This window comes from Oreochromis aureus, linkage group 6, assembly GCF_013358895.1.
Source record: "Oreochromis aureus strain Israel breed Guangdong linkage group 6, ZZ_aureus, whole genome shotgun sequence".
NCBI classification, from domain to species: Eukaryota; Metazoa; Chordata; class Actinopteri; order Cichliformes; family Cichlidae; genus Oreochromis; species Oreochromis aureus.
Genome location: NC_052947.1, coordinates 15,571,916 through 15,588,652, shown reverse-complemented (window position 1 = coordinate 15,588,652; position 16,737 = coordinate 15,571,916). Strand labels below are relative to the sequence as shown.

Here is a 16,737-nt window from a genome sequence, read left to right as displayed (position 1 = left end):
TGGTCTACTAAGTGACTGCAAGGTGTCCAGGCTGTGTGGCTGCAAAACAAGCCCAAATCATCACTGCTCCATCACAGTGCTGACAGCTGCTGTGAGGTGTTTTTTGGTGATATGCTGTATTTGGTTTTCTCCAAATGTAGTGCTCTGCATTATGGGTAACCATCTCCATTTTAATTGCATCTGTGCAAAAGACATTGTTCTATAAGTTTTGGGGTTTCTCCTTGTTCTCTTTGTAACTGTCACGAACTTTAACGTTTAACACGTTAGGGCCTGTAGAGTCTCAGATGTAGCTCTTGGGTTTTTTGCAGTCCAAGCATTGCGGGGTCATCCAGGTTGTGGCACTGCGTTAATACACAGCTGAATGCTCCAGACCAGCAAACTGCCAAAAGTTCTGGTTTTATAGAGGTGCTCACACTTGCTCATGATCACTCACTTAAGTGCATTTAATTAGCAGCACCTGGCTGCTATTTCAACCCTTAATTCCAGTAGAAGCAATAAGGCTGTACTAAGTTTTTCACCCTCTGCTTCTGCACTTTAGTTTTGCTTTGTGACACAGTGAAATATGTCATGTTTCACAGATTGCTGTGAAAGCTCTCTTTTTCACATGGCTGTAACTACACCATAAACTTTTATGAGGGCCCACTCATGAAACCCAAAGTCATACCACAAATCAGTGACAAGCTGATTTTTCTAGAAGAAGCACCAAATAATCACATCGTAGAAAGTAACAACCATGGTAGCTTGTTAGAAAAGTGCCTTTTCCTTCCAAGAATCCTCAGACAACTTGCCCATCTTTCTGGGATGATTTTAAATTGAAATTTCATCAAACCCTAAAAGCCTGTTTTGCTGTTTAGGCAAATGAAGTGCTTCACAATGAGGAAATAGAGACACCAGAAGCAGATCTAGAGACTGAATCCATCACAAGTTTACTTGTTTTCAGTTCTTCCAAGTGTTGATAGACCTGACAAAGCTGCACCACAACCTCTGGTCTACACACTGATATCTGGCACCACTGAAAGTTTGCTATACTTTTATTTTTAGAGCTTGACTCACTGTAACGTTGTAAATGTTCAGTAAAAAGCTGCATTGTATTAGAATAATTACATTATGTCTGTTTGAGTTTTATTACTGTGGGCCTTTAAAACAAACTGTGAAAGATCAAATATAACAAGAAGCATCATTATGACCACATATTTATAACATTTATTAGGTTTGAACACAACACTTAATTAATTGTGGCTTTTCCTCTCACCATTCTGTTAGACTATCTCCCCAAAAATGACAGCAAGGGAGCTGCCAGTCCAAAGAGCCAAAGTGGGAAAGCTGGGAAGAATGGAAAGTTTGTGAAAACTCGTATTCCTCGAGCAGCCACTTCCCGAGCTGAGAGGATATGGCCTGGAGGAGTCATTCCCTACGTCATAGGAGGAAACTTCACTGGTAAGCAACTCCGCTGGACGGCTGCCCGATCAGCAGTAAAACACACACTCATGAGTGATTGTGTAAAAGGAGGATGTAAAATTTGTGTGTTTCAGGCAGTCAGAGGGCCATGTTCAAGCAGGCCATGCGCCACTGGGAGAAACAGACATGCGTGACTTTCATTGAGAAGACAGATGAAGAAAGCTACATAGTCTTCACCTACAGACCCTGCGGGTTGGTTTGGAAATGTGTGTCTGTTTGTGATTGTGTGTGTACCTAGAGTTCACAAGTGACCTTGTCACACAGAGAGACGATGTGGTCACTCAACAATAGCTCTACTTTCCTTCCTGTCCTGCTCCTGTTTCCCCATCCCACCAATCACGGCGCTTGGCTTAAGTGTTTGTATGTTCGTGCAGTTTTTTTGTTCATATTCTGCAGAAGTGCATTGTTCTGTCGAGTGGCAGCACGGTGGGTCAGAGTGTGTTTGTACAGTGGTGACACTTCAACTAACTGGATGGGAGGTTTTAGGGTGCCTGAGATCAGGGCATTTATCGCTCTGAGACAGTGTTGTGCACATGGTTGAAAGAGTAGGATATCCAGCTCCAACTGTGACTTTACAGAGTTGGTGCTTTTGCTTATATGAGAAAGTGTTTTATAGATGCAAAATTGGAGCTTTTGACTTGGAGTAACAAAAATTTTAAATCATGTTTTTGAAAGAGGGATTTTCACTATGTATAGATTTTTTTATCCAATGTTCTGCCTGCACCACACAGTTTTACATTAAGAGACTGTGTAGTTATTACAGTATGTGTACATAGATTATTATTAACGCTCATTATCTGGTTATTGTGGTTAACAGAAGAGACACATTCAAATATCCAGTACCTTGGTGGTTCCTGTTAAATGGGAGCTTTTCCTTCCCACTGTCACCATGTGCTTGTTAATAGGGAGTTGTCTGATTGTTAGGGTTTTCTCTCCACTAGTGCAGGGTCTTTACCAATATAAAGTACCTTGCAGTGACTGTTGTTGTGATTTGGTGCTGTATAAATACAATTTAATGTATTTTTTTGTCTTTGTTCAGTTAGAGTTAAACATATTTAGGTATTTGGGGCTTTTTTAGTTTTTATTGCAATAGGAAAGAAACCAGTGCCTTTGCATAAGCCTTGGGTTACCTGCCCAACCCAGTGAGTTAAATCAACACCCATGTTTAATATAGTTTTTAGTAGTTTTAGTATTAGTATTTACAATCACAGCATAGCTGGGTCACAGACATGACATCCCATAACTCTCCCTGCGATAACAGCGCTCAAAAATTTGACCAAATTTAAAAAGAAGATCATAACATTTTCTAAGACTTGCTTCTGACTGCTGAGTCATTTGAACTTTTAACACTTATTTGAGCAATTATTTTGATGCATTGCAAAATTTTACCTTAACTCAACATTAAAGCTGTATATATAGATGTATAGAGTCAAATTTGATATAAAAAAATGCTTAGAAATGTTCAGCTTTTAAAAAGCTTTTGTTTCCCTCTTGTATAAGCACCATTAATGTTTTGCAGTTCAGTTCAGGATTCTTTTAGTGTCTCTTGTAATATTTTTTTGTAGTTTTAATTTGGTTTCTCTTTTGGTTTGAGTTCGTTATAATACCCTTGGTGACTGTGGCAAAGTCACATCTTGAAATGCTTTTTTTTTTATGGCTGAAGAATTAAATACAATCACATGCTTGCTTGCAGACTCTCGGTACCTTTGGAAATTTTCTTGCAAACATGTTAAGAGACTGTGGTATCAAACCTCACAGACTAAAATGTGTCCATGGCTTCATGAAAAGTATTGAAGAGGATTTAAAGGAAAAGTTAACGTGAGACAATAAACGTCTCCCATTTTAGAGCAATTCTAATTTATGTGTGAAGTTTTTGGACAGTGTTTTTGTGTAAAGAAGGAATTTAACTTGTGGTTTTCTTTTTCTGAAATAGTGAAAGACATCTTTATAATTTTCCAATGAAGTGCTTAAAAAGAAATTGAATTTTTGATATCTCCAGCCATGCAGCCACAAGCATCAAAAATACTTCCAACCATAGTAAATAAATGGTTTCTTCTTTTTTTCTAATGATAATATTTGTTGCCTGATGAAGCTCAAAAAGTTATACATGGATGAGTCCAAATGAGTTAGCTTTTAAATGTAAAAACCAGCAGGTGAGGAAAATATCTATGCGTTAACTGATGAAGCCACTTGCCTCGTGTTCTGTGATTGGTTGGCTGCAATAGGCACTTTAAGCTGATGTCTAAGTACCCCGCAGGTTGGATGTGCAGTGTGGATGTGTGTAAATCAGACAAACAAAGAAACCTTAAAGAAAATGCACACATAACCACAGTACATGTACATCTGTTGTGTGTGTTTGTATGAATTTTTTGATGGTTTCTCTCCACCCCACAAAAAAGCAGAGAGTGAGACTGTATCTACTCCAGTGACTCCTGATCCTTACCGTGCAATCAGCTCACTGGATAACTTTAATCAGATTTGTTAGCCTGGCACGAATGTCTCTGCTAACCAGCAAAAGAGAAGGAAAGCGTGTGTGTGTGTGTGTCTATGTGCATGCGTGTGTTCTGAATAGTGATATGTGAATTCTCACAGCGTTGGGTTATGAAACCGCAGCATTATCAGAGTGTTTTATGTACCTAAATCCTGCGGCTTTTCCTCTTGTGGATGTAGTGGAGGCCAGGAAATCCTGAAAAGATGTGTGTGCGTTTGTGTGTGTGTGTGCGTTTATTGTTACTTGGACATAACACTGCAGATTCTTATTTCCACTGCCAACTGTGTAGTAAATTACCTATCTCTCTGCTATCAACTTCCTACTAATCCTCATTAGGTGTTGTTCCTATGTGGGTCGTCGTGGAAACGGGCCCCAGGCCATCTCCATAGGAAAGAACTGTGACAAGTTTGGCATTGTGGTGCATGAACTGGGCCACGTCATTGGCTTCTGGCACGAACACACGCGGCCCGACCGTGACGATCACGTGACCATCATCCGGGATAACATCCAACCAGGTGAGACCTATTATTAGACACCTGTGGTCTCTGCTGGGATCAATCAGGTTGTTTCTAGACACGGACAAACAGCAGCGCTTCTAGACCGAGTGTGTGCGTTTCCAAATTCACACTCAGTCTAGAAGCGGAGTGAGTGTGAATGAGCCTTTTAATGACTGTGAAGTCACCTGGACCGCTCTTACCACAGTCTGTCACTTCTGCTCAAACACACCTCTCTGCACCATAGTGTAGTCTGACAGGTGTGAAATCAAATCACACAGCAGTATCTCAGACCTGACCCATGGCTTTATTTAGAAGCATATCAGAACTTTCACCAATTTTGCTCTGCTGGACTTTAAGTATTTGAATAAAAGCCCCAAGATACCCTTTCTGTTCACATTTAGTCATTTTATTTTTTTTAGAGCTGTGTTGCGCAGGCTGTTTGCTTGTGCACTTATGAAAGCAAACTAAGTAGTTACAGTCTGACTGTTGATAAAACTAAAACCTCCTCATGCTGCTACATCTGCATGTGTGCAAATATTTGTGCGTGTGTGTGTGTTTGTACGGCGTGCGTGGAATTTCTGGTTCCCAGGCCAGGAATATAACTTCCTCAAGATGGAGCCAGGGGAGGTGAACTCTCTTGGGGAGCCATATGATTTTGATAGCATCATGCACTACGCCAGGAACACCTTCTCACGGTAAGCAGTGGTTTGAATTTCAAAGATTATGATATGCCAAGATTGATTTTGTTATTGACAGTAAAGTCTGGGCTTTTTCTGTGTTGTGCTGTTGTTGTTTGGTTTGGTTTGTTTATGTTAGCTCCAGTCTGTCTTTCCGTGCGCAAACATCAGCCATGCATAAATTAAACACTCTACCTGACTTACATAGTAACACAACAAGAAACACTGTGAACCAGCGTGGGTATAATTGCCAATTAACAATTTTTAGGTGTCCTGCCCACACGTCAAAAGCTTCTTTCTCACATGATCTCTACATAACGTCAGGAGAATCAGGTTGGGACCCTGTCCAAAGTTGATCTTTTTCACATGCAGTACCTACACAGCAGGAAATAGTTCCCACTACCATAAATGCTCCGTTTGATTCAGGAGATGATGCTGCTGGAGGCAGCAGGACACAGAGCTCTAGCTTTGAATCCACCTGATTGCACAATTCTTACATCTGTTCAGCTGGGCATCATACATTGCTTACACTAGGTAGCTGGCAGGCTAAAGCTTGTTTAATGTCCAGTCTGATTTTATGATGTCAAATGAACCTCAGAGGGGCGTCTAGAAAAGTGCATGAGTCAAAATGGCAAACTCTATTGTAACACAAACTATTTTCACCTGTCATTACCATGCTCTTCCTCAATATGTCATGTATTTCATACTGTTTGTTTTTGCTTAGCAACTTTAAAAAATGAAAAATCGGTTTTATGATTTGTTTTGCATTTAAAGGAGATTTGTGACCACTGAAATGTGTCCCCTACTGAGCTGTGCTTGTGTTGACTTTAGCACATTTACTTCATCTCAAATCGGATGTTTTTACATGATGCAGTGAAGCTGATGGAAGCCTTTCAGAATTAAGAAATCTTTTCCAATTTTTTTATACATCTGCACCATTTAAAATGGTGAAAAAAGTTTGGATTTGGCAGCAGAAAGTGTCATGGGTTTACTTTACATTTTTTCCGACTGAGGATGCGTTTTAATCTGCGCCATACCCGCTTATATAAGCCCTCCCATTCCCCAGTCAGTTCCAATGCACATGTTAGAGAAAACACAAAACTGCAATGGTGGGGTGATAAGTGTTTGCTTGTCCATACTGTTAGATTGTTGTTTAATTTTACTGATGTGTTGCAATGACATATTACATGTTGTCTCTTTTCTCTTTCCTGAAGCGGGATGTTCCTCGACACCATCCTTCCATCCAGAGATGAAAATGGGGTCCGGCCTGCAATTGGTCAGCGGACCAGGCTCAGTAAAGGAGACATTGCACAGGCAAGAAAGCTGTATAGATGTCCAGGTACAGATGCTTTTATTTTCAGTCTGCAGTGTGTCTGTGCATGTTTGTGTGCGTCAGTGAATGTGAGTGCTGTCGTCATAGCACATATACAAAAAAATTACTTCTGTTTATCTGCTTACGTCTTTGGCGTAAGACTGACCCGGCCCTCCATTCTCCAGGGTCTGGACATGAAATTGAGTAATATGTTTTGTTTTTTCATGTGATGCTTCCCTCCATTTTTTTCGGCGTCTTTTTCTCACACACACACGCATTTCAAGTGCACGCCCGTGCTTGTCTGGCGTTCCTCTGGTCCCCGGTGAGTCGTTCTAATGTGATCAGGATCTGTTCTCACAATGAAGTGCAGCGATGTCACAGAGGTTTCTAATTGCAAGTGATGCCATTACTTTTGACCACATATGAAAACACACAGACGCACAAACACACAGTTACATCCCCAAGTCTATGAGGGATCATCAGTTCAGCCAGGTAACGTCAAAATCGTCACCCGGGCCTGCGTGTGAGGTCTGACGAGTATGCATGCCAAGAGTTTACACAATGTAAACTGTTGGCATGGCGTGGGTCATTTTAATTATGTGTACTGTTCTCACAAATTGACAGCTGCAAAATCAATGCCTATCTCTAAAGCAAAAGAGTCAGCATTACAGACAGAAGAGCTGCTCTGGTTTCATTGTAGAAACACAGTAAAATTTACTGATCCTTTAATGATCCTATTTCTGCACTTGCACCTGGATATCTATCAAACTGTTAAGTGCAGAGTGTTATTGTGCGATTTGCAACAGCACACAAAAGTCCAGCCATATATGCAGGCAAACTTCAGCCATAGCAGGTATGTGATGAAGGTACTGTGGAGTAGGTGGCTGAATAACTGAACACTGAAGAAAATAAGCTCTGTGTTTCATGATCTACTGAGTGTGAGACACAATAAATGACATATTTAAATCAAACCAGCGTATTATTATATTAATGTATGTATTCTGTTAGTATATTACTGTTGGCATATACACTACTGTGAAAAAGTTGTGATTTGCTCTTCATTTCTTTACATTTTGCTTCCAAAGAGCCAGTTTAAGGAGAAATTAGAAATATTTTTTTATTAAAAAATTAATTTAAAATTATTTTTAATTTCTTTCAAAGATTTATTTATTAGACATTAGCTGCTTTTTAACAACCCATTTTCAGTCCAGTCTGTGTACCTGACCATTTTCAGAGGAATCGTGTTGGTTAATTCACTTAAAACTGATCTATTAATCATTTAAGCATAAAAATGTGCCTTAGCACATGTCCTATGTCTTTATTTTAATCTATGAAGAAATGCCAATGATAACACAGTTTGAGTTCAGATTGTGTTTTAAGGCATAAAATAGTATTTTTGCACTAATAACGTGCTAATCAAAAACATAAGCTGAAAACTTGATGTGCAGTGTGTCCATAAATAAATTGAGGAAACTGAATAAGTAGAGGAGAGACAAAGAAAATGAAAAAAAAAGTATCTGAAACTCATGGATTCACTAAATAGTAATATAAAAAAATCCAGCACAGGACACAGGACCTGCAGCTGGACCTTCAGTTGATCCATCTCCTCAGTCTCATCAGAAATGCTCTCAGTTGAAGGATGGCTGTCAGGAAGCCATTCTTAAGGAAGGGAAATGGAGAGAAAAGGCTGATGTTTGCCAAATTACACAAGAACTGGAATGAAAGTCAGTGGTAACAGGTCTTATGGATTGATGAATTCAAATGTGTTTCATCCCCAAGTCTATGACGTGTCAAACAATTCAGCCAACTAATGTGAAATTTGTCACTCGGGCCTACTTAAGACGTGTGAGATCTGACCTGTGTGCCAGCAGTTTACACAGAACCACAATGGATGGCGGTGGTCATTTGATGTAAGCGTCATCTCACAAATTTAAAGGACCGGTGCACACACTACACAAGATTCAGAGCTGCATATGCCATACCTACATGTAAATGTAGTCTCATTTACTGATACACCTGAACACACATATATTACAGTTTGAAAGACATCAAACTAACTTAATCTAACTCTAAAGATCAACATAGGAGGCAAAGTTGATCTGTAAGTAAAATCCACAACGGAACACTTTCAGTCATGGTTCGCCCTCTCAAGAGCCGGGAGCTCAACATTACTGAAGCAGTATCATTCTGACAGAGAACAGAACAAAAGGCAGCCAACATCCAAAGAAGAGCCTTGAATGTCCTGCAAGAATGCTGGAGAACTATTCCTGAAGACTACTTAAAGAAATTTCTAGAAAGCTGCCTAAGAGGGTTCAGGCTGTGTTGAAGAACAAAGCTGGTCACACCAAATACTGACATTCAACCTCATTATAACGGTACACACCAAGCACATATTTCCTATTTTCCTAGCAAAATATCAAGAAATGATGGGTGGCTCAATACTATATGCATACATACTATTAATAATTTTGATTGTATATAGTGAGCGAGTCTGTGTTAGTGGGTCTCAGCTGGAAACAGATACAACTTCAGCCTTATAAGGTCAGATTTGAGTGATACCATATTCACTGACAGATGAACAGAGCCCCAGGGCATTGTGGGGGGAAAACAGCATGCATCATGGGATTGGAAGGGCACATTTGGCTAACCTCCTTTTGAAAGAGAGCGACAGCACTGAACTCAAGATGACGGATAAAGAGAGAAAAGCAGCGGGATCGTTTTTCCATTCAGCCCTGTTGTTCTTTTCCTATGTGATGAATTAAAAGTTTGCCACTTCTATTCACTTACAGTCAGTGACTTTACTACTGAGGAATGTTTGATTCTGCTAAATGGTGAAAGGGCTTCATGACTGAGTTTGGACCTCACATACACATGGATGCATACAGGAACAAAAAAATGTAGCCTCCTACGTGCAAAACTGAAAGAAGCCAAAAGCAACACGGAACGCGAGTTTGTTTCTACGTCAGAAATAATGTCTAACATGTTCCATATGGACGCATCAGATAATATACACATAAATGGCTCACAAACAGAGCATGTCTGATGCTATTGTTTTGAATAAATAGGCTGAAATATATTTACTTAAAATGGCAGTTAAAAGATTTTGTGCAGGTTGAGAGTAATAATAAATATGAGAGCCATGTGTTCTTTAGTAATGTACTGATTATAAACCATCGGTACAAAGCTGAAAGGACTGCACACAATGGCAGGGTTTGCCACAAAAATATAACTCCATTTGTGTGTGTGTGTGTGTATTGCAGCATGCGGGGAGACGCTCCAAGAGTCAACGGGCAACTTCTCATCTCCTGGTTACCCCAATGGATACCCTTCATACACACACTGTGTCTGGAGAATATCTGTTACACCCGGAGAAAAGGTGCGCACATACACACATGCATGCGCACACACTCAGTAGCACCCTACAGTGTAGTGAATGTGCGTAGCCAATAAAAAATAAGCAACCTCTGCCAGAGTGACTGGATATTGATTAAGTCTTAACACCGCAGGTAGGCCACTCTTCCTGTCCTCTCACTCTCCTTATCTTCAATGAACAGATCTGTATTAAACTTACTAAACACGTTTTTGCTGTTGTTGTTGCTTTTCCATATTTCTGCTCTGCCAGATTGTTCTGAACTTCACCACCATGGATCTGTACAAAAGCAGTCTGTGCTGGTATGACTACATCGAAGTTCGAGATGGATACTGGAGGAAAGCTCCGCTGCTTGGTAAGATCAAGAGGCAGGAAGCAGGCTGACTGCCTTAAAATTAATTACTCTATTACTCCCTGACTAAGTTAATGAGTAACTTCACTCCTATTTTTAGCTTGTGGCAGCTCACTTTTCCTCCACTCCACTTAGCTTTTAAAACTCCTAGATTAAGAAGTAGGAGCAATTTTCTAAAATAGATAACCGGCTTTTTAACTCCTCTTGACTCATTTAATTGCTCTTAAGGCTGTGCTAGGATTGACAACTGCGCGAATTGTATACATCAACACAATCTGCACTAACACACATAATGGTGTTAGGGATACGAGCGAGAAATCCATGCCAGGAAATACAGGTGAAAACTGATGAGATAACAAGATGCTTCACAGCTGTTTAAACTCCTCTGAGGCAAAAGTATTGCAGCAGCAATACAATTTTCTCTTCTTGTCTTCATGCTTCCACAGTATGCTGTTGTATTACAACACACATACGTGCAGACACTCTATAGTGCACTCTACATACACAGTGTGAATGCCTGTAGATTTTAAGTGGCAGATGACTTTATTTTTTTCTGCCAGCTGCAGCGATCGCACTGAAATGAATGAGGAGGCTGTAACAGTGTCATGTTGTCAGCTGTGAGTTGCATTGCCCCAGCAGTCAGTGAATGACGTTACTTAAAGGGTTTGCTTTTGCGTGTGTGTTTCACAGGCAGGTTTTGCGGAGATAAAGTTCCCGACGTCTTGATTTCAACTGATAGCAGGATGTGGATTGAGTTCCGCAGCAGCAGCAACTGGGTAGGAAAAGGCTTCGCTGCCATTTACGAAGGTAAACGCCTTCATTCAAACAAACTAACAAATAAAAGCATTCGTACACTCGAATCCAGAGACCTTAAATAATTACTGTGAATAATAATTCCAGCCTGTGAATTTGATGACCTTGTGTGTTCTGTGAGTTATCTCGGGGCTTTCATTATTCATAGTGTACACAGACTGTGTTTCAGGTGTCTTTAGTCAGTGCAGCTGATGCACACCCAACCTTTCTCTCTCCTCTCGTCTTCCCCGGTGCAGCGATCTGTGGAGGGGAAATCACCAAGGACTCGGGGCAGATTCAGTCTCCCAATTATCCTGATGACTACAGGCCCTCCAAAGAGTGTGTGTGGAGGATCGCTGTATCTGAGGGATACAACGTTGGGCTCAGCTTCCAGGCCTTCGAGGTGACTCACTCCTTTTGTGTGTGTGTGCCTTTCTGTGCATGCATTTATGTGTATCCCGTGCTTGTGCTTAGGAATGTCTGGGTCAAATTTCACGCTTGTAGAGCTGCTAGGAAGTTAATAAATGTAGTGGCGCATGCATGTGTGTGTCTGTGTGAGTGTGCAGAGACACGCAGCAGGCGGCGGAGGATTAGTTTTGTAGTTTAAATGTCAGGTTGCTAAACGACTCAATCTGACTCCACATGGGTAAGGTCAAAGGTCGTGTTTTCAGTGAAGCTTAGATTAAGAGGGAAAAATGAGCTACGACGCAGGGAGACGATTAAGCACAAGCCGTGATTCGATGTAAAAAGGACGATGTTTCATGTATCTCACTGTTTTTGTTGTGCATACCTCTGGTGCAGATCGAGAGGCACGACAGCTGCGCTTACGATTACCTGGAAGTTCGGGACGGCCCGCTCGAAACGAGCCCTCTGATTGGGCGATTCTGTGGCTACGACAAACCCGAGGACGTGCGCTCTACCTCACACACGCTGTGGATGAAGTTTGTCTCAGATGGGACTGTAAACAAGGCCGGCTTTGCTGCTAACTTTTTCAAAGGTGTGTGTGTGACTATGAGAAAAAGAGAAGCTGTGCGTCAGTTGATTGTGTTTTCACAAAGCATTTGTTATGCACTCTGACGCGTGTGTGTGTGTTTTCAGAGGATGATGAGTGTGCCAAGCCAGACAATGGTGGATGTGAACAGAGGTGTGTAAACACTCTCGGCAGCTTCAAGTGTGCCTGTGACCCAGGTTATGAACTAGCCCCTGACAAGAAGAGCTGTGAAGGTAACAGTTAGCATGTGTGCCTGGCATGCTGCATTCCTGCTTCTATGTGCATTCCTCTGTATTGTGTTTCTGTAGGATGTGAATGTTACTTGGCAAAATAAACTAAAAAACATCCGAACGGTCGCCGTCAACAGGAAAAAAAACATCTTTCTGACTCATGGCCACATGCTTTGCCCTGTAATCCCTCAAGATTACTTTGTAATGAGCCACATATTGAAACAAATTAACAAACCACTTCTGAGAGTGAGGAAAATTAAAGCTATTCTAGTGAAATTTACTTAAATTGATGCCTTTCAGTATTTCTTCAGAGGAGAAGTAGCCACATTTTTGTATACATCTGGTGGTCAAAAGACAGTCAGGAGAGTCTCAGATGAGGGCAGGTCTTTTGTGAGTAGCCTGTAAAGTCACACATGTTGTTATACAACATGCACAGATAAAGATGCCCGCTAATTAGTGCTAACATATAAATTAAATTAAAATACCACTAGATTGCACTCAGTGAAAGAAACTGGACTTCTTGGTCAGGCTGTTAGCACAGCGATTCACACAACAAGGAATATTATTTATCAGATAATTCCCTTGAGAGTATTCAGCTGCCAACACCACAAACACAGCTAACAGGCATTTCAGAGTTTTAAATTAAAAGCGGTGAAGCCTCAAACAGACCCTGCCCCTAATAACACGAAAAGCAGTGAGTTAAAATAAAGCACAGTTTTGATTAAGAAGGAAAATAGCTTTAGAGACTGAAGCTATTATTTGTATCAGGGGTACTTCTGTGGTAAAGGTTTTGGGTGGGGAGTGACCAGAATTTGTGGAACTGCAGGTGTTTCTAATGTAGTGACTCTCCAGGGCAGAGACATGAAGCTCTCGTAATGACTTTGAAGTTTACGCCTGTTTAGTTTAGGTTTTGGACTACAGGTGCTTGACAGTAGCTGTCATAAAAGAGAGACAATAATAAAACATTTTTATATTTAAGGTACCTAGATGACTTATTGCTAATTTATACAGTGATTAGCATGCATGAAAACGATCCCCTTTAAAAATTGCTACTCGATTGCTAAAGAGAAGCAAAGTGAATTTGATCAGTTTTTCCTCTAGTCTATGTTAACCAGCAAAGATGAAAAGGTAATGAAACATCCTTTTAATTTTTGGAGCATTTCAAAATGTGGAAGGTTAAACTGTTATAGTAAAACCAAATGGTAACATATCTGTCTGACACCTGATGTATGCTCACCTTGGGCTAGCTAGCTATAGCATTCTTAAAGATTTTTGATAATAGCATAACGGTGTTGCTGTTGCCTTATAATTAGTTACATCAATACCATATTTCCTCTAATAGTAACTGACCTTTTTTTAAAACTCAAACGTTAACCTGTCATTTTTAATGAATTCCCACTGTTGAAGGAAGTAAAATCATGTCATGTTGTAGTAGTTGCAACAGTAACCAAAACGTCATTACACTTCTGTTTGGCACTGGAGATTCCTGCTGCTTCGTAATAAAACATATGCAGTTGTGCTAGGAAGTTTACATACATTCATCATGGGCATAAATACCACGACAAATGGATCTAAGAATAAATTTTAATGGCTTTTAATGATTTCTTTCTGTTCTCTTTTTCTTTTCCTCTTAAAAATACAGGGTGTATAAGTTTGAATTTATTTTGGAGTTTCTCCAATCCACACTGCGTCAAAAGCAAACATACGGGATCAACTATATATCTATATCTATATATCTATTATAATTATATATCTCTTTGCAAGCTGATAAAACACTTTTAGTAGCCATCAACAAGCTTCTTGCATGATTCTGGCTAGATAGATGATCACTCTTTTTGGCAAAATTGATCAATTTCCTTTAAATTGGTTGGTTGGTTTAGGAAAGCTGTTCCAGAAGCTTAATATTAGCCTGCTTTCTTCATTCCAAAACCTGTGGAATGATCCCAGATGTGTTTGGGATCATTGTCCTGTTGGAACACCCAGTTGTACCCAAGTTTCAATTGTCTACATCCTGATTGTAGATAACATTGAAGAGTTTGGAGGTAGTCCTGCTTCTTCATTATTCTATCATCTTTTTGTCCCAGTACCACTGGCAGCAAAACAGCCCCAGACAATGATGGTGCCACTACCGTGCTTCACAGTTAGTACAAAGGTCTGAGATTTGAAAGCCCCTCTTAAGATCTGCAGACTCAGTGGTCACTTTTAAAAAACAACTAAAAACACATCTTTCTAGAATTGCATTTTGTTAACTTTTGTCTGTTTTTGTTTTATAACTTGTGAAGCACTTTGTGATCTTTTATCTAGAAATGTGCTATATAAACAAAATTATACTTACTTACTTACTTACTTACTTACTTGAAAGCCCCTCAAACACACATCTATTCACGTTGATGTGAATAGACAAATATCTCAGTCTTTGTCTGGTCTGACTATAAAACTGTTCTCCACAAGGCATTTAGCTTGGACAGCTGCAAACTTCAGTTGACCATGATGAGTGGAGCAAACTTTTGACCACAACTATAAATGTAGTGATTCAACTCTTTTCAAATACTCTATGTTGTCTTTTTTTCAAGCAGCATTTCAAACTAAATTCAATGAGAAGGTGCATCCCAAAGTTTTTATAATAATGAAAAAAACAGTCATCACAGTCTCAGTTTTCTCTGTTCGTTTCAACTGTCAAATGAAGGCAAAAAAGCTGAATTTGTGTGTTTTCTGAACTGCTTACACCTGTGTGTTTCCAGCGGCATGTGGTGGTCTTCTATCAAAGTTAAATGGGACCATTAGCACACCTGGCTGGCCTAAAGAATACCCACCCAACAAAAACTGCGTGTGGCAGGTGGTCGCGCCCACTCAGTATCGCATCTCCATGCAGTTTGAAGCGTTCGAGCTTGAAGGCAACGAGGTGAGTGCGTCCGTGTATTTGTATGCAACATTTCAGTGAGAGAAAAAGAAAGCAGGTAAAAATAGCAGCCACCTCGTGAAGGTTTGTTACAAGAGCCTTGCCTGTTTGTTTAGGTGTGTAAATACGACTACGTAGAAGTGCGGAGCGGCCTCTCATCCGACTCTAAGCTGCATGGTAAATACTGTGGTACCGAGGTCCCGGAGGTCATCACCTCTCAGTACAACAACATGAGGATTGAGTTCAAGTCGGACAACACCGTTTCTAAGAAAGGCTTTAAAGCTCACTTCTTCTCAGGTAAAACACACGTGTGACTCAGCGTGTGTGAGACTGTGTGTGTCAGGCCTGTTTTTTACTGGAATGTCAGGAGTCTTCAAATGAGATGGACACAGGAGAAGTGGATTATGGTGCAGGGGCGGTTTCTGGTATTTCATGCTCGGCACCACTGGAATTCAGTCACACTGCCAGAAACTCATGCCGAACACTGATCCTCCCCTTCTGCAAACATTTTAACCTTTGAAGCTGGCAGCCGTTTCAGTGTTTAGACTAACGAGACATATCAGTCTTAAGGTGAGATGCACACAGGAGAAATAAGAGAGATTAGTCAGAATTAGCCATGTGTTGTGCTAAAGTTTTCCATTTATGTTGCACTCACCGAAAAATCTGGATTGCTTAGATTGTTTAGATTAGGTAAATAAAACACTTGTTTAGAAAATAGTAATCACACTGCTACTGATATCTAAGCCATCACTGACTGTGCCGCAGAGATTTAAGTAACAGTGTAATGTCCAGAGCAGAAGAAGTGGCTGTAGGAGGCATTAACACTCTTATAAACACTCTTATTTGAGCATCTACATGCCTCATTTTGTGTTCCCATCTCCCTCTGCTGTGAATTCATTTGAGGTTGTTTGCATGGTTTAGTATTAGGTGAAATGTTCATGTGTATGCAGAGCTGTTTGCATATTTGTCTGTTTTTTTTTTTTTTTCATGCTGCCTCCACCTGCTCTCTGGCTTCCTCCACCCACCCTGCTCTCTGCCCTCTCTCCCTCAGACAGACTGGCACAGTGTCAGGAGCGTATGTTTGTGTTTGAGTCGTGCCAGGACGTAACGCGCGTCAGTTCAACTCGTGGTCATGTCGGCACCAAGCTGGCAATCTCATCAAAGGTCAGAGGTAACATGACCTCACAATCGGGATTGATCTCTGATTGGCTCTGGTCAATTAAGGGAATGGATAGATCCTACTTTACTGATGTGGATCCTTTCTTTATCCATTCTGCTCCAGAAGGAAACGTTCTGTGTCCCAGTTTCGTACGAAATATTGATCAAATCTATGATTCGGTGGAATAAAATTGTGATAATATGGAGTAATGAGATGTTATTCTACAACTTTCTGTCATCCAAATCAAAGCTCCCAACTAGGCTTTAAATGAAACCCTTAAAAAATTAGTAAGTAAAGTAAATAATGGAATTACCCATAATCTGTGTGTAGTTATTGTCACACAGTGTTTGCATGATAGCTAATATGGAAAAAAATCAAGAAGAAAGTGGTGAGTTTGATCAATTTACGGATTCTAAAATATTCAGCGAATAAATGTACTATATGGCTACTTACTGTTTATTGAATGAAAGTAATATACACTACATGCCAAAAACAAGTCATCACCTGGT

General features: G+C 40.3%; 1 protein-coding gene across 3 annotated transcripts in view; it reads left to right on the top strand.

Annotated features, from left to right (window-relative positions):
* The window catches only part of tll1 (tolloid-like 1), a 57,133-nt gene that overhangs the window by 21,647 nt on the left and 18,749 nt on the right, over positions 1-16,737 (top strand). For 2 of the 3 annotated variants that reach the window (XM_039612916.1, XM_031757316.2), the window contains 13 exons: positions 1,264-1,437; positions 1,533-1,650; positions 4,286-4,464; positions 5,036-5,141; positions 6,338-6,462; positions 9,696-9,811; positions 10,058-10,160; positions 10,848-10,964; positions 11,207-11,352; positions 11,751-11,946; positions 12,048-12,173; positions 14,912-15,072; positions 15,186-15,366. In XM_039612916.1, the coding sequence (XP_039468850.1) occupies positions 1,264-1,437; positions 1,533-1,650; positions 4,286-4,464; positions 5,036-5,141; positions 6,338-6,462; positions 9,696-9,811; positions 10,058-10,160; positions 10,848-10,964; positions 11,207-11,352; positions 11,751-11,946; positions 12,048-12,173; positions 14,912-15,072; positions 15,186-15,366 (1,848 nt within the window). Of the gene's footprint in view, positions 1-1,263; positions 1,438-1,532; positions 1,651-4,285; positions 4,465-5,035; positions 5,142-6,337; positions 6,463-9,695; positions 9,812-10,057; positions 10,161-10,847; positions 10,965-11,206; positions 11,353-11,750; positions 11,947-12,047; positions 12,174-14,911; positions 15,073-15,185; positions 15,367-16,737 lie in introns of those variants that run through there. The other variant, XR_005613252.1, reaches the window with a different exon arrangement.